The 19,040-nt window shown below is 37.6% G+C and overlaps 1 protein-coding gene across 2 annotated transcripts in view; it reads left to right on the top strand.

Annotated features, from left to right (window-relative positions):
• The first annotated feature begins 377 nt into the window (after positions 1-377).
• Positions 378-19,040, top strand: part of elavl2 (ELAV like neuron-specific RNA binding protein 2) — a 31,212-nt gene continuing 12,549 nt past the window's right edge. For both annotated transcript variants that reach the window (XM_062444819.1, XM_062444818.1), the window contains exons 1-4: positions 378-650; positions 9,383-9,473; positions 11,124-11,367; positions 18,443-18,546. In XM_062444819.1, coding sequence (XP_062300803.1) covers positions 9,402-9,473; positions 11,124-11,367; positions 18,443-18,546 — 420 coding nt within the window. In that variant the 5' untranslated portion in view covers positions 378-650; positions 9,383-9,401. The remainder of the gene's footprint in view (positions 651-9,382; positions 9,474-11,123; positions 11,368-18,442; positions 18,547-19,040) is intronic.

The raw sequence follows: 19,040 nt of genomic DNA, 5'->3' as shown, positions 1-19,040 counted from the left end.
GGATTATAAATAATTTTTCAAAATCAATACATTTGGTCACAGATTGCTCTCAGTAAGCAGAGTCTCATTCAATCAACATCTATTCATTACTAATAGTGTTGGTAGGAACAGGCACTTTCATTACAGCTGGCACAGAGACTTTATCAAAAATCATGAAACAAAAGAAAACTGATAATGGAGCGGAAAATACGAAGACTAATATTTTTCACATGCAGTGACATGTTTTACATTTGGTTCTTTAACAGCATCAAACCAGAAAGAATGAAAATGCCGTTGGTCAAAATTGCACAATAAGTCAATATTGATGAACATGTGTTTGAGTCTCTGGAGCAATACGAAACTACCCTGCTCAATTTTATTTCAGGCGGACTCTGGAGTACATGTTTTTTTTCGACTTTTTTTTTTCTACGAACTTGCTGGATTATTCTTTTTTTTTTTTTTTCTTTCCCAAAAGTGTTGGAGTGAAATCATGCACTTCTACTTTGGAGGAAGACTGACAATTATAACTGAGTATTGCATCATTTTTCAGTATTATTCTGACTGGCTCTGGCTGACATGAGGGAGCTGCAGCATGACTAACCCTCTCTCAACCCTACCCGCTGTAGCCTGGCACCTTCAGGCCAAACTGCAGGAAGAGTATTAAGATCAAAGTGTGTGTACATCTATGTTAATGCATTGTTTTTTCTCAGAATTAAATGTTTGTCTTGTTTGTCAGGATAACTGACAAGCTCACATGAGCAATAACATAATTTCGTGCCACCATGTGATCTGATTGACATGCACAGCAGTGTTTCCATGTTGTTGGCAAAACTATGCTTCAAATCTAGGTTCAGGATTCAGGCAGTAATGAAACTAGTAAGAAGCTGCAATTTTAAAACTTACAGAGAGTTAGGATGCTCATATTGGGGTGATGCTGAAACCCATAAAGATGACAACATGAATACTTAATTTGACAGTTTTTGGTACCCATCACTGCCCCAGCAGTACACCTATTTACCTCATCTTTCTTTCAATTCTTTTTTTTTTTTTTTTGCAGTGTTGTATGTTGTAGCAGTTTGCTTAGCTTTGTACACATAAGTGTGTGGGTAGACTAGTCACATCTGTGTTTTCGGCTGGGATATTTTGAACTGTTACTTGTGGGCTTTTAGTTCTCAAGGACAGACCGTGCATGTCAGTGTGTGCACTCTGGAGTTCTTCACTCTGCAGCTTGTCACGCATACTTGGTCAATTTAATCCTCTGAGGAGCTCGTAGCAGAGATTCGTGCCTCCTCACTTAAGTGCTCAGTGTCACATCAGTACATGCTGATCTCACTGTTGGCATCAGGCTCAAGTTAAAGAAGTTCTGCACTTAGTCAGATCTATAAATTGGCTTTTTTTCCAGACGTTTGAAAAAATCTTGAAACTTTATTCTGCAGCATTTCCCCTCATCAATCTGTCAACAAATATTTTTTGTTGTAGTGCTTGAATCTTTGTTTTGATACAATGATTTTTTCTATCTTAAAAACATCCAGGATGACAGAAGGCCTTTGCAACCAAATCTAATGTAATCATTTTTTAAAGTATTTGTCACATTTCTGTAAAGGTATGACCCACAGTGCTAATATAAGAAAGGTGGAAAAAATGAAACCACTATTAACGGTGCAGGTTGACAGATGTGCATCATTGTTTTGCATTAGTGTTAACCTTCATGCTCTCTCCTTTTTTTTAATAGCTCAAATTGTTGAAAGAAAACAAAAACTAGTTTTTAAAATCAATACTTGTAAGCACGGCTGTCACTTAATGTTTCTGAACTCAAGTAGATTGCTTGATGTCCTTTACTGAAGCTGCCTTTAATTGAAAATAGAATGACAGTCTAAGTATCCTCAAGTGGCAGTTGTGACTTAAATACATCATTTGGATTGATTTAATTTGAGCTGAAGGAGCTTTGGTATTCTTGGTTATAGGCTTTCAAATATCTATCTTTAAGTACATGCTCATCAGGTCAGTATCTTTCTGCAAGGGAGCAGGATATGGATCAGTGTATGAAATGTTATCACGCTGTGATTGATTCCATATGAGCTGATTTACAGCTGTTCTTTAGAGTTTGATTAACTGTGAAATCTTGCTTCCAAACACCCGCTCAGATCACTTTTCCACACAGTTAATTAGCACAATCAGTGAGGTGCTATAATGCAGCCAGCACCAGCAGCTGAAAGAGGCTGAAAGCTGACACACGGTGAAGGCACAGAACAAAAGTATAGTGGACCACATACATGTGAAGATGTGACAGTGTCAGTTATGCTTCACATGGAGAATATAGCTAACTTTAGGTGTGTAAAGCTAAAAGCATTAACCTTATCTGAATTGGGAATCTCAGTATTCATAGTAACACTGTGTGCATAGGTTTTTTCCCCCTTTGAGAGACGGCAGCGGGATCTGAGAGTACTAATAACTAAACATGCTACACTTTAATGAGTCCTAAAAGGCAGCCTGCTCAGTGGGGTAACATTGTGGAGGTGGATGGGTTTATCTTAGCAATGATGGGAAAACAAAAAAAGAACCTCGTGGTCCTTATCTGGGGCTGGTTTCTGACGGGAAACTGTGAGGCAAGGCCTCTAGGGGAACAAGATGCTCTGCACTCAAATGCCTGCACTAAAAGGAGGCTGCTGGCTGGCTGCACACACTGAAAGCATTGACTGAAATTTTTGGGGAGAGGCGTCTTGCCAAGCTTCCTCTTCCAAGTGTTTATCTAATGAAATATTTCTGCCTTGTGGCACTATCTCAAGCGGGACAATAGCCAATGTTTGTGCTTTGTACTTAGAATAAAAGGTGAAACATATGAAGTGGAGATTGAAGAAGTCATTTTCTTCATCAACAATATGTTCTCTTGCAGCCTGTTTTTCACTCTGTTACCGTGCACGTGGGGCAGGCTGCTTGTGGAGCCTTTACCTGCTTAGAATAGGATTTCTTGGCATGTGAAAAATGAGTTGCTTGTGTGACCTTTCTGCCATGTAAACAAAACAAAAGTTGACATGTGAAAGCAGTCCTGATATTTTGCAGTCACCAACGGGTTGCATAATTTGAGACAAATAACAGATGGAAAGAGCAGCAGGAGGCTCAGATTGACCTGTGGAGTTCATGTCCCTCATCCTCAATGCTGGACTGTTTGAGTGTATTCACTGTGGCTTTAGAACACATTTGTACTTCTGAAAAAAACTGATAGCAGGAGGAGCAATAGTGGGTCACTCAACTAATATCAATAGTAATGCAATCAGGGAAAGCTCTTGTGTATTGACTGAAATCAGTTGTGTGGTATGAAAATAATTCAGTGTTATCATATAGGATTTAATGTATATTTTTATCTGACATAATGCACAACATTCAAACACTGAAAATTCTCAGATTAGTTTTCAGAAGGTAAAAACAATAGTTATGAAGCCATCATACTAGTACAGTTTTTATTATACAATACATTGCTAATAACTGTCCACTGTAGTATCTCATTGACTGGAGTTAACTAGTCCTTATCTGCCCTAAGCAATGAACAGGTTAAAATGCACCATGCATCACTCTGTCTTGATCAGGTTTTACACAACCACTTGAAGTTTACAGTGAGGATGTTTGTCATTAATTGAAGATGAATTTATCATCCTTGGACATGGCTGCCACCATACAGCTGACTACTCATTTAAGTTCAGCCGGCTACTTTACTAATAAAATAGTTTGGAATCAACAAGTTGCGATTTGCCATGTGTTTTAAAAACAATGCGAGTATGATAATAAATGTGCCAATCTGTTTGTATCAGTCCCGCCCACACATGCTCGTGTGTGTGTGTGCTCAGCTGAAAGGTTGTCCTGCTGAGCAGAGACCGGAGAGTCCTCTTCAGTGTTTGACAAATATTAGCAAGATAATTGATTACAAAACGCATTTAATAATTGCATTGATCTCACAGAGAGAGGACGTCCTCATTAGACGGTGGCAGCAACTTGACGATTCCGCAGTAAATATTAAAGTCCACTGAAAGTGCTGCATTTTCCATATACACCACACACTGATATTTATGGGCTTGATGAATTAATTATATTTGTATACGTTGTACCTTTTACAGCAGAGCCATCTCTATGATGCACTGAAAAAGCACACTAAAGCAGGCAATGTTGTCAAAGTAACAGACCTGTTATATTTGGAATAATAGACGATGCCTCAGCCTCACACTCAGGATGACTAGAAGTTGAGTTGATTCAGTAGGTTCACATGCTTTATTCTATTAAAAACATGCTCCCCCTTGAATTAACCTTGTTTATTTTCGTTGAATAAGAGGGCATTTATGTTCGTAGTAAAACAATACATTAACTGTCATTGTGGCACCTTACAGTGAATGTTTTAGTAAAGGAAAAATAATACAAAATTTCTCAAAATGATTAAGTACAATATTAAAATCAGGAATAGGTGTGGTTTTTATTAACAGCTACTTAGACTGTGTGGGCTACAACACACAAGAATACAATAATTCCCCTTCATTTTTACAACAGGGTAGGAAAATATCTATCTAAGCTCTGTTCTCCATTTTTTGTGTCATCTATATGATGATTTCAGGTTCAGATGTGAGAATTTACACATCTTAATTGACAGTAAATTGGAGTTATGGATGGTTGGTTGGACAAAATAAGTCATTTTATAGACCGCAACGATCCATAGTAAGAAATCACTGGAGCAATAATTAATTAAAGTTGCAGCTCTGTTAATATAAACTGAGTACGGTCAATTTTCTTGAGAGTCGATAGTGAGACTTTTAATGGATAAAATAACCAGACACTAATATCTTTTTTTCTAATCCAGCCAATTGATCAAACTAGTTAATCACACAATCATTTTATAATATATTAAAATGTTAGCTCTGTCAGTGTCAGCTGTATGATAGTTGATGTGACCTTGATGTGTTGGAGGTTTGAGATCTGCACCATGTACTGTGCAGCTCTCTCTTAGCAGTTGACTGTCTGCTGCTGTTTTACCATTTATCTTTCACTATTTAATATGCTGCTAAAAAGACATATAGACTGTTTTTTGTCAACCAGGGGTAACAGAACACCTCGGAACTAAAATATGCTCACTGCTTATGTGCAAAGTAAGATTAAGGCGGCTCATTTGAATATTAGACGCTCAGCGTGTGTTGAGGCCCTTCTGGTGAAGCTCCTGGCTGGCTGCTGAATAGAAGTGGCTACTGACACCATGTGTATCTGAGGAATTAGCAGTGACGGCAGGGAGGTTAGCAGCTGTAAGGACCACAGTTCAGTTAAATTTGCCATGTTTAGAGGAGTAAATGAGACATTTATGCTCACCACTACTGTTAATTCTGCTAATATCTGGAGTGCTGTTCAAAACATGAGCTACAGAGTGCAGAAAGTAAGATACATTAAAGTAGGGTAAAAAATGTGTAAAAACAGACAACTGTAATAATCGCAGCAGTTTGGCCTAATGTTGACCAATATACTGACCAGTAAACATCTAACTCTCCCTGGATAACACACTGTATGACTTTTCATTGTATTGTCAATTGTGTCTTCCCTGTGACAATGATGTTTACTCCGATGGGATTATTGTCTCCTAGTGGAAACTTATCTGTGGTAATAGGTCGACTGTGTGTTGAAGCGGTTTGCTGTATGGCTGTAGTTTTCTATTTTTACTTGGGTTATGTTGTTAGTGGGTTTTGATCGTGGTTTAGGGACATGAAAGGGATCAAATGACTCATGTATTTGCACTTGTGCACTGTGACGTTAGTCTTCTACAGCACAGTCCAAAGCCTGAAAGTAGAGGTAAGGAAGTAAATTAAGCTGCGTCATCTTCATAATTAAACCAAACTCTTATTTATTTTTGCATTTAATTAGTAGCTATGATACAACAGTTTTACATGGACTACTCTGCAAGGGTGGCAATTAATTAATTGTTGATTATTTACAATTTTCAGACCAGCTTTCAGAAACTCTAAAGAAATTCAATTAACTGTAAGAAAGAGAAGAGAAGCAGATCTTACAGTGAGGTTTGATCAGCACCCTACACATAGAACAAAGCACAGCCAGTAAGTGCAGTTATTATGAAGCTGCTATAGTGTGTTTTTATATGTGCGCCGAGGAATCTGTGTACTGTGGTATTTTACACAGGCCTTCTGATCTGCTGCATATCTGCCAACATAACAGTGGGGTGAGCTTATCGTCCGTGACATGCGATGTTATTGAACTGAGGATGCACTGTTGTGAGGAAGTTGTTGCACAGAAAAATAAATCTGACTCCATAACAGTATTAGTTGGAGTCCAGTGTGATTCTGTCACAGCTGTAGACTCTGATTAAATAAAGTTTATTTTGGTGTGCAGAAAACCCACTAAGACTACTCTTGTTGCTGCGCTACGAGAGGACATGCTGGCTTCAGTCGGGTAGCAGCAGGGTTGTCTGTTGATGGTCAACACATGCTTTCATTATTAGATTGGTCAAGAGAGCGTAACTTCCCGAAATGTTTTCTCCCAAAAAATAGAGGAACATAATGTGCAGCTGACCCGTCATTAATGCAGATTAGGCCTTTGGTCTGTCTGCCCGGGGTGAATATGTTTTATACCAGTTTGTAATGTTTTCATGGCTAAATTATGTGCTTAGTGGATGTTTTTAAACAGAGTAATGCATTCATATACTGTACTACTCCCAATAAGGATAGACAGAAATGAGATTTCCCATATGGAACAATTTTGTTTATAATCACTGGACACTTTTTAGATAATGTATAATAATTAACATGGTTGTTGAAAGCATATGATCAACACAAACCATTTGGCTCAGTACAGTCCTGATACACTGTGGTACACAAGGCAAAAACACATTTACTCTCTACTGACAAGCTTTGTTCTATGCACCAAGATACATGCTGATAGGCTGTCAGAGCAGAAAGAAATCAAGATAAATAACACCATTAAGTACATTGTCATTTTTAGTCGAGCCATCACAGTGGACTCTAATCACACACTCTCACAGTACACCTCCAGTTTTCACACTTGGATAAACTGAGGTTGTAATTATTTTTGTAATGGAATAAGAGTCCAGAGCAGATCTACAGCTGTTTGATCCAACTGACACCGAGCTGTTTGCTGCAATATGTCAGTTCATGTGAATTTAGAGTATGTACATGATCAGTGCGTCTGAAGGTGACAGCTGAGCTGTGTGTTGTGACACAGTCAACAGACTGTGAAAATCACTAAATGAAGAAATGTCTTGTTCCAAAAATAAAAGGTGATCCTCTTCAGAAAAGACTCCTGCGCTGACTTTATTTAGATACTTTATTTAGATGTTAGAGAAAATACTGTTGGGACAAAGGTATTTTACTTACGCAAAGGACGTAGGAGAGAAATGTCAGAGGGAAGGGATGTGTGAAAGCTCCAATATGCAGTTATACACATGTACATATGTTTATTTACGTGTCTGTGTGTGTGTATATATAAATGTAAGGACAGCAGTCGTTTTGCAGTGGCTGAGAAATGTTAGACATGAAGTAAAGATGGCATGAAAAATTCTTCACCTTGGCTTTTTTTTCAGTTTAAATGTTTTAATTCACTAAAAACACGGGTGGTTTGAAATTCTCTCCACTAAAAACTATTGATCAGATATATTTCCATCTGACAGTCGCCGATGCCCTTTACATGACTCGAGGAGAAGAAATCTATTTGCGTTTGTGTCATGACTGTTGAGATGACATTTTCACTGGACATGAAAAAAACAAAAAGCAACGTCATAAATGGGACACTAAACCCTCAGTCATTTTTTTCAAAAGATTTCAGACTTCAGAGTCTGTGTGTAGTGTGTGTACCTAAACATAATATCCATGTAGGAAAAGCAGATAGAGGTGTTTCTCTTAGGCCACAGTTTGAGAATGTGGGTGGGAAAAATAAAACCAACACATTGTTTAGTTGGTGTACAGTCATACTTATTCTGCTCCTGCCTTTCTGTTTTTCCTGACTAGTTGAATATGGATACAACTCATTTTACTACATAAAACATTTGTAGTGCATTTCTAAAATGCAGTATTTTCTCCAGGACAATGGTCAGCAGAAGTGGTGAGTGCATAAAAATAATTTCTTGTTAGGTGAAAGTGGGTAAAGCGTATTGAAATTAGCAGTTCAAATGTACTCTAAGGACTGTGTAATCAATTTACTACATGCCTGTTTTGAAGCCAGATGTGCTTTAATTGTTTGATTAGTAATGTTAACATGGTGAAGTGGTGGTTTTGGTTGTGATGAGTGATTATAGTGAGATTTCCCCACAAACTGCAACAGTTTGTTGAGAATATAATTTGTGCAGTATGTTCTGGTATGTTTCATGTTCATCCTAGGTTTTCAGGAATTATCAGCTCTACACTGAATTTGATTTTGAGTATAAAATCTGTGAAAATGTTTACTATACATTATGAATAGGTGGACTCTGGCCTATTGTTGTTTTTTTACTTTATTACTCAGCTACCAGTATGAAGCAGTACCTGTTTTGCATATTTAATTTTTTTTTTAAATAAATTCTATAATAGATTTTCACTTAATGTCTACTTGTCATTAGTTTTCCTTCAATTCTGCTGTCAGAGGTTAACTAAAACCAATAATAATATAATGCAGTCAATTATATAACATGATAATATGTAGATACATTTATATAGTCTCACATTTACAACCAGCCCTTTTTAGAGTGATCATAATGCTGATGTGTCTCAGGATTAAATGGAGTTTAACACACCTGCTCGAGAGTGTATCAGTATAATCGGATAGATATTGACCTGCTGTGGCTGATATGTCTTTTACAAGGGTCCTACCGTAGTTTAGATTTTTGTGACTAATTCTGTACATTTTCCATACTGTATACTGGTCAACTCTGGCTTCTCATATTATTTTGATATGAAGCGGTCGTCAATGGTTTGTTTTAAAAGTGTGGATGTTTGAGGGTTTGCAGGTTTAGTGTCTGTGTGTTTAACAAATGTGTGTAATGTGAGCAAAAGCTCTACAGCTGGATGTGAGCATTGTGAGCAGACCAATTGATTGAGCTTTCCAAATTCAGCGAGCATCTTTGCGAAGCACTTCCATCCATGTTACTAATTGTCATTCATCATGCTTCTCGTCCGTGTTGTTGTGGCCAGGTTTCTCTCTGACTGAACACCGCACTGCTTGGTTCTGCTGTTAGCGTCTTACTGAAGATGAGTTGTGACTAAGTGAAACATTGCCTTTTGCTTCTCCCTGGTTTGAGCCAATCTGCATGGGCAGCCAGTTAAACAAAAATCTAGCCTCATCCTCTTCCCCCCAACAATGACATGTGATCACCTCTGACTGTTGCTTTTGTTGTTGTTGATCTAACATGAAGTACTTTTTGTGTCCACATTTTCAGACGGCAACTCCAAACTAACATGGCAGTCAGACTGTGCGATGTGGCTTCTCTGCTTAGAAGTGGTTCGTGGGCGCCTGAGCCTTGGACTGGGGTCTGTGGCACTTCTTTTCTGAACTCATTTAGCTTTTTGTCTCAGTGCTCAGGCCATACCAATAACGTTAGCTCTCAGTCATAACGTTCAAATCAAATTAATTATGTGCTCAATTTGAAAATCAGTCACTTTTGGGTTTTGTGTATGAAAAGCTCCCAAGTTGGTAAATGTTTGACTGTATTGGTATGGTCTAAACCTGTGTGCTACTCTGTTTAGCTCAGAATAATTCTAGTAAATTGTTGCTTTATGTCCTCTGTGAAGAAATGAGTTGAAATGTGATTGTTGAATAACATGTGGTGTGACTGCACTGATCTACTTTCTGCACATGGTGACTCTTAACAAAGGAGGACTCTTCATACATTAACTTGTTGCTGTTTGCCTCACATGCAGGATTTTGCATATAAACCGTTGACCAGACATTGCTGTTCTGTTGTCCAATGATGGCTGCAGTATGGTGCTGCTATAGGCCGTGTGTATATCTAGCTGACTTGCCGAATGAAATGTTTAATTTTGGTTGCCACTTTTAACTTAAAATGTTAAAAAAAAATGCCACTTAAACACTTAATTATTGTTTTATCAATGGTTGAGATTCTGACGGATTAATATACTGTCATTGAGAAAGTAGTTTCAGTAGAAAATTGTGTGTTTGCTCAGGAAAAAAAGTGAATGTCATGTATAACAGAGAGGGAATACACAGTTTTGTTTTGTTTTGTTTTGTTGTTTTTTTGTCCCACCAGTCATATCAATATAAGATTGAACATTTCCCATTAGACCAGATATTTTGCTAAAGGCACACATTTACAGTATGGAAAATCCTGCTTCACCCATTTCTGAGGTGGATAATATTGACAGCATCATAGCACTTTATAAAAAATATATTTTTTTTTTTTTTTTTTAAACGATGAAATGATCTATAATATAGGATTTAAAGCATAGTTAAATGTGCAATAAAAAAAACGCTTAACTATTTACCCCTGACAGTCAATTCTTTGGAAATGTTTTCAACTCAATAATACTAATAAAACACTTGTAAAGCAATAGTACAGTATTATTAATAGTAAAGCAAAATAGTACAGTCAGTATAAAAACAACAAAAACATAAATAATAAATGAGATCTGATGCGAAGAGTGGATAATAAAAATAAGTTAAATAAAAGTGACAGAAGAGAAATAGAAACTTGACAGATTTACGACTTTAATAAAAACCCCTCCTGTAAAAGTAAATCTTTGAGAGTTGTTTTAAAAGAAGTCAGTGAGATTGCTAACCTAAGTTCCTCAGGTAAGCAGTTCACAGCTGCGGTGTGTAAAGGGAAAATGGCTGGTTTCCTTTTGTAAGGAGGAAGCTGTGGGAACATTAGGGTCTACCTGAGGAGGGCACACAGGGTGCATATAAATGACTGCAAATAAGTGATGCAGGCATGAGTAAGACCATGTAGGGCTTTAAAAGTCATTAAATCAATTCTATACTTAACAGCTAATGTACTTTGCTTGAGAGAAATGTATAATTTAACTAAAAATCACTGATGGTTTGAATACCAGCAAAACAATGTTTTAATGTGTGAAGAGGTTCCTTTTTTAACCGTCTGTTGCCATTTCATGCTTTTGATTGTTTGACATGTGGTTTGACTTAAATTTGTTTTGTCTCTTTAGCAGGTAATTGCTGCCATGGAAACACAGCTGTCCAATGGGCCAACTTGCAACAACACAAGCAACGGTCCTTCAACAATCTCAAACAACTGCTCTTCGCCTGTAGAGTCAGGGAGCATAGAGGACAGTAAAACTAATTTGATAGTCAACTATCTGCCTCAGAACATGACCCAAGAGGAGCTGAAGAGTTTGTTCGGAAGCATCGGAGAAATTGAGTCCTGTAAACTAGTTCGAGACAAAATAACAGGTAACGAAACTGTTAGTATTGCTATAGTTGTTTAATGGCTTGGGCCCAACAGATACTGATTCCTGAATTTAACTGGCATCTATTATGTGCATACATTTTGTAAATATATTGTTACAAAATAACATTTGTTTTGAAATTTAAAGAAATAAAATTAGATGAAGCACTTAATCTTTTAACACTCTTTAACCCAAATAATGTATCTGTTGGGCCTTAATAGCAGTGTATCCATGCAGTCCATATGGTAAGCTTTCTGTTTATGCATGCACAGCATATGATTCCCACTTTGTATATTTGACATCCAGCATCATAAATTATGGACCTTTTTTACCCCCAATAAATGCAGAGGCCTGCATTTTGAAAGACAGCCAATCATTCTACATCTCATTATACTGGGCACCATCTTCACAATGTGCCCATTATAAATCCTACCACGCAGTAAAGTAAGGACTTTAATTGCCAGATATACTGCTTAAACAGATAGGATGATACTAGTGCCACGAGCAGAATTGCATTTCTAAAACGAAATTGAAACACAAACGATGAAATATAAAAAGTGTGTTTTCTTTGTTCTTTCCTACAGATTTGCTAGAATTTTAAGCGTCATTCAAATTAAAATGGGACATTTCCATTCCTCTTTTTGGGCAGGTATAAGATTTGCAAATTAAAAATTGTCTTAATGGGAGTGCAGAGGCATGCGCTGACATGGTCTTCGTGACATGAGCAGCTAGATAACGGCTAAGGCTGCTGGATTTTTGCTGCTCGCAGTCTTGATCAAGGTTACGGAGACCTTCTTCCATCTGCTTCTAACACAGTCCGATGGTCAGGCACACGAGCTTCACTGGCCTTTTTTAAGGATGCATACACACATCCGTTTCACCTGTTTTTGAAGCTGAAACATAAACGGCTTTAGTTTAGTGAACAGATCTTTGTGTTGAAATGAGGCTTGAGGCCAGGAGCTCTTACTGAGAAGCACCAGCACTTTTTTTTATAAAAAAACAATAATTATCCATTATCTTTATTCTGAGACTCCTAGGTAGTCACCCTCATTAAATTAACATGGAAGATGTGCACCCAGCCACATCAGTCTTTGAAATATTAATAAGGTTTAATATTTTACAATGCTTATGTATAGCTGACCAGTATTCACAAGTCTTTCTTTGCATGGTCAGTACTGTTTTCTGCAGCTACAAATAGCTTTCGCAGCTCTATAAATGCTCACAGTATGTTTAATTAAACAGCTTCTTTACACTATGTTGTCCTCTATTAAGCTCTCTATAAAAAGCACTTATATTATATGGACATTTACAATAAGAAATCTCTAAAGTTAAGTGCTCTGAATGCTTTCATATTTCATGTCTCTGAAAACAAATGGCCACAAGAGGTAGACCACAAGCAGAGTTGTGGTGTGTTTGTGTGGATGGAAGAAGCGGAGGCGCTCATTATGTATTTTCTGAATTTAGACTTTTGGCATGCAGTGATGATGAAAATTGTCAAGTGTTTAGTCTTGCATGGAATAAATGCCCCTGTGTAGCCATGCATACAAGAAATGCATTTGATTGTTAATGTGTGAAATGGGTTGAGCTGAATGACAAGTGATCCTCGTTTAAAATCACTGTTGAGCACAGTCTGCTTGGGTGATTGAACATAAACATGCTTAATAGGTTGCATATTTTCTGAAGAAAGTGTGAACATGGCACTCAAGTCCTTTAAGTGCAAAGGAACAAAATGAAACGACTTGTTTGAAATCAGCCTGCCCTTGAGTGAAAAGGACTTGAGTCAATACTGGATGTTCCGGTGAAGTGGAGTAGTACAAATGTATATTCAAATATTGACAAATAACTGAACATTTGTGGTTTGAGCAAGAAAAACAGATTCTATAACTCCCTGATAACTTAAATTTGTAGTTTAATCTTTTTGATAACGAAAATGCGAAGTTGCAGACTGGTATATACCAGAGGTTGGGTTCCATTTGATGCTACATGTATGTTTTCTCACATTAAGTAGTCATTACAAAGTTAAAATGTTTATTTAAAGCAAGAGACCAAATCGTCTTCACTTTGTAGATTTGTTCTTCTTTAACATCGATTAGGTTATTGGCACAAATAGTATAATTTTCTAAAGGAATATGTGATGACGTTTGAATGAAAAGGTAGAACTCAACTGTTGAGTTGTAGTTCATCTTTCTTTCTTTTAAGTGCAGTGTTTGGGTGCATTGATTTAATGACTCAATAATTACCTTTGCAAGATGAACACAAAATATATTGCGAATACTTGTGCCATCACTCAGAGACTGACGTTAGCAGAGCAGCAAACCTGCTGACCAACACACACTGCAGCACTTAAACAGGTTAAACCAGCGTTGAGGTGAAGAAAATAACAATGCACATTCTGTTTCACTTCAAAAACCCTGTTCTGTGACAATGATGGTGCAGCAGAGAGGCTGCTCTCCATGGCTAGAGACGTAACGTTAATAACACAGCAGAACCAACACACCGACTTGTGTTTTTACAGAAGTTTCTGGGGGGTTTTTTGGTCAGTAAATTACATCTTCATCTTGTTATTTTCATACAGACAGAAGACTTGAGATGCTTGAAGATGCTTTCAAATTAATAAATGTTTAAAATGAAACCTGCAGAGCATTTGTAACTGCCAGTTATGTTTTATGTTGCACGTCAGTGGATTGAAGATATCAGTGAAAAGTTTGGCGCACAGTGTACTGGAGGAATAGACTCAAAATATTGCCCCCTTTGTGATTTATTTAATTGATAATCAGTATTTTAACAAAAAAATGATTCTGAATCAACCCCTACACCAAGAATGAGAATCACATCATCAGATTCCCACAGATTGGCATTATCTCCTTTTAACCTGAAGTCATTTTCCCCTCGGCATGTTTTTAGTGGCCACGACCATTAAAATCTAGTGTGCAACCACACATTGTTTCTTCCTTTTCAAGCAGAGAGGTGTTTTCTGTGAATATTGTTTGCAGTAACATTAATAAGAAATGTTTAGTGTACTTGGTTTGATGTCAGTAGTTTAGTTGATTTGGTTTCTGTCTTGAGCTTGTGTTTAAGTCCACGAGTGGCGTTGCAGTCATGATAATCTTGTATTTGACCGATGTAAAGTTGTACTCATCTTCTAAAACCTGATTATCTTGTTAATTTCAGGCATACACATGCACACTTTTTAAATATTAGTAAGTAATGTAGATGAACAGTCTTTGTTTTGAGAATGGGAAAATCTGTGAAAATAGATTGTCTGACAGTTGCAGTGGTGTCTTAAGTGAAACAAAGTGTGTAGACTGGTCTGTTCACGGCACAATTCCAAGAGCTCTCAGCATCAGTGGTGATCTGATTTGGCGTAATTAGCTGCATAAAAACAAATTGCCTTTTTATTAAAGAAATATAAATGTAGCCAGCTGGAAAGTGTGGCAGCTGATACTTGTCAAACCGGCCACTAAAGGAAGGCACTTGTGTGTTGCAGTGTGTTCATTATCATGATGCGTTGATTGTTTTATGCAGGTAGTACAGTATAAATACAAAGGCTGGGCGATGTCTACTGAATTGGCATTTGATGATGTCCACAGCGAGACACAGCAATGGAGGATATCATTCTTCTTCTTTTAATACTTTGTATATTTATGTACTTTTGTTGCTATCATTTTTATATGTTAACATTTATGCATTTGTGCTACCCGTGCCCCATCTGAATGTGTGTTCAGCACAGCAGGTAATGTTGTTACTTCATTCTGCAGTTTGATTCCCAAACACTGTCTCCCACAGTAAAACATGGAGCAGGTATTTAAAAGCATTGGTGTAGCCTATTTAACCTAATTTAAACAGACCCATTTAAACAACTTTGAATTTTCTATGTTCATTAAGATGTAAATCACAGTTTTACAATTGTAGAGGGATCAGTGATTGATGACTTTAATTACAATAGTTAATTTTAAATTGCTATTGAGGAACTGTGCAGGTGTAGAAAGTTTGATTTACCAATAGATATTAAAGTAGAGCTTTTTGATACGCTTGTTACACCAGTTATGTTGTATGCATGCAGAGTATGAGGGTTTGAGAAGACGGGCATTTTATAGAGGTTATTTCAAAGATCAGATCTGATTCCTCAAGAATACATTAAAAATTAAAATGTCAACTTGTAGTAATATGATATATGAGGCAGAAATGTTTTGGTATTAAAAAGAGAATTATTTGTTTCTGGGGGAGTTTGTAGAAGGTGAAGAAAACACATCTCAGCTGATCAATGTGAAATATTTATTTAACTTGTGCATCATGTATTACAGCTCTTCAGCAAATATTAGATACACGTGGTTTCTCCCGCTTTGGTTGGATCAGAGGTGTGATATTTATTGGCTGAAGCTAGCAGTTGAGTAGAGGTTAAAAGATCGATTTTCATGATCATCATGTGATTTATTTTTTTTATTATCAAGGACTTTAGGTTTACGCACATACGCACACGTTTACGCGTGCGCGTGTGTGTATATGTTGCAGTATAGATTTATAATGAATTGATAACAGCATTTCCCATTAATAATTAATCAGCATTCTATCAGGAATTATGCAGCTAAACTGGTATTTTTATGTATTTTTTCACTGGTAAATCCTTGAATTGGGATGGGGAAAAACTGACTTCAAACTCAGTTGGGGAAAAATTATTCCTTTAATGTTATTCAAAGCCTCCGAGTCATTTCTCAGGAATGATGCTCTGATTTCAATTTCAGCACTACATAAAACCCTATTCCCTGCAGACTGTGTTGCTTTTGTCTCTCCCTTGGCCCTGTGGCAATGGATTTAAGCCAGCCTACATCTGTGTACTGGTGCTACATCAGATGTTAAGTAATCACCAGAGAGATGCATGCTTCCTCGTTGCTTTAAATGTTCTCGCCTTAGCTGCTGCTGCTGTTAAGTCTTTGTGTCATTTTCCTCCCACTATGGGCAGCACTCGTCTTCTACTGAAAGCTGGGTGCAGTCCTCTGTTTGGAAAGAGCATCCCAGCATGTCTCTTATACTCCTTAATGACAGCTGAAAGCGAGACCAAGTTACTTCTTATAAGAACATGTTAAAGCACCCCCTAGTAACGATGAACGTACTGTATCAGATATTAAGATATTCCACAGGAAAGCATCCCTATGTAAGCGTGTAGCATGCCGACATATTTGCCCTACAGGCTTAAGTAAAAGTGTCATTTCACCAGCTCATTTCAAAGGCTCACCATCTTTCTCCTGGCTATAACGGTCCCGGAGATGGAAGGTGAAATTAAGTTTATGAACTTCACTTGATCGCAGCAGAACAACCCATGAGAGCAATGACTCATAGTGCTAATCCAGATAAGCCTGTATGGATGCATATAGGGCGTTCAGATTTACAGTAAAGCTACGCTGATACAGTACTGCCAGTAAAGTTTGATAATTGACTGTCAGTTTATAGTTTCCTTGCTAATTCATTGTGTTCATATTTTAATTTCACATTTTTAATGTAATGTTGAAATTATGAAATTAGTTTATTTTAACAATCTAAGCTGCAAATAAGAGGACAGCATTACAATTTAAGGAAAAAGCTATTTGAACCTTATCTAATAATAAAGATGTGTCAGTTCGGTAATGTTCGGAAAAAATACTTGAAAAAAATGCCTGTTATAATCTCCAAGAGTCTAAATTGACATTCAATTTGTGTATTTTACAGTCTGAAACCAAAATATGTACAACAAAAATGCAAATATCCCCCTTTTTGCTTGAAATGATGAATCAATGATCAAAATCGTTGCTGATAAATTTTCTAAAAACTAATCCATTCATTAATAATTTCAAATCTCTATTGGTGCTTTTCCATTATACAGTTCTAGCACTACTCGGCTCAACTAGGCTCGACTCTACTGTTTGGTACCAGGCACGTCGTTTTCCATTACTTCATAGTACCACCTCAACGTCAATATCATCGTCATAGCACGGCTGCGCAAAACTGCTGTGACTTCGTTTTATACGCGACACAAACACAAACAATGGAGGACATCGAGGCAATGGTGTACTTGCTGCTGGGTCTGTGGCTTTTTGCCACAAACAAAGCAAGAGAAGCAAAACGAATCGCTGTAACGTTGTTGCCGGTATTCAAAAATGCTTGTCGGACGGCTCATGACTCTTCCAGTAACGACACTCTCTGACCAATCAGTGGCCGGTCACATTTTAGTATCGGCTAGGCTCACTTGTAACCTGGGCAGAGCAGGTACTATCCCTAAAGGAAAAGCAAAAAAAACAAATGAGTCAAGCCGAGTAGTGCTAGAACTGTATAATTGAAAAGCCCCATATGTATGCTGAATAAGTATTGCCCCTTTTGCTGATTCTCCATCACATCACTCAAGCTCGTGTTGCAGTGGAGAGCTACGTCTATGTCTCTGTTTAATGATCTCTGAATCCATTTTTGCTTGTATGTAACTCTGTGGGGTAAATGAAAATATTAACTTCATCTGATCTTGTATGAAGTTTTAGATAAAATTCAAATTGCTTATGTACTGCATTAATATGCTGGAGCTGCTTGAGCTGGTGAACTTGACCGGCAGTGGAATTGCGGAGAGACCCAGCAGTGTGGGTGGAGGAAATTGAATTGCCTCTGTGCACATAAAGAGTGGGTGTCAATCTATTGTACATTTTAGAGATAAACTGTAGAGGGAGGGGAACACATTGAGCTTTAGCTACTGCACAGTGTCAGAGATGAGTTGGTGTGAAAGCCGAGCAATTGCCTGTCGTTTTTAATTTAAGACATGTTTGTCAAAGAGTTGGTTTTAGAATTGACTACAGGTTGTAAGCCAGATAGATGTTTGGGAATGTGTTTGTGACCTCCTGTGTTCTTTGTATGCTGCCAGATAAGAAATGAAGACTGGCTGTTCATCCATGTATCCCTGTAGTACTAAATGACACTTGTTTTGTTGAGTAAAATTGCATTGATGTCATTTACCCATGATTTGTAAAAGCCAGCTTTACACATATGCATAGAAATACATTGCAGGTGTTTTCATTCAGTATTAAGTGTGACGTTGGATGTATTTTGTGCTCCTGTGATTACAGGACAGAGCCTAGGCTATGGATTTGTGAATTACGTGGACCCGAAGGATGCAGAAAAAGCCATCAATACCTTAAATGGCTTGAGACTTCAGACCAAAACCATCAAGGTAAGATGTCGCGCATAGAAATTATAGTCTTTATACTTTAACTTGCATTGATATGTTGATTTGTTTCTCATTTCTACTAAGCAACCTAATCAGACACAATATCAGTCATTTTCAACTCAACGAGATCAGTTGCCATTCAAGACCAGCTGTAAAAATCCAAGATATGCAGTTAATGTGTAGATCTGTGGGTTGGAGTCGCAGCATAATGAGGCTGGAGAAATGTGGGGTGGAAAGGGAGCCTATTGTTAATCTGGGCACAGGCAGCTTTGCCTGGGCCTCACGTAGAGCAGAACTGTTTCTATGGTTGCATGTGCTGTAGCACTGCTGTATGCCTTTACAGGGAGGTGGCTGCCATTAGCATTCATCAGGCAATGTAGCACTCAATGTGCTGGTGGAAAAACTCATTTGCTTCATATAGTGCGGCAGGATTTGTGGATGGTGGAGCCAGATTATTAGATGTGATATTTTTTCACAGTGGCCTTAAAAGGAGCGAG

The sequence above is a fragment of the Scomber scombrus genome, chromosome 23 (genome assembly GCF_963691925.1).
Source record: "Scomber scombrus chromosome 23, fScoSco1.1, whole genome shotgun sequence".
Taxonomy (NCBI): Eukaryota; Metazoa; Chordata; class Actinopteri; order Scombriformes; family Scombridae; genus Scomber; species Scomber scombrus.
Note: the sequence above shows the minus strand (reverse complement) of the source record. Positions and strands in the feature narration are given on the sequence as shown.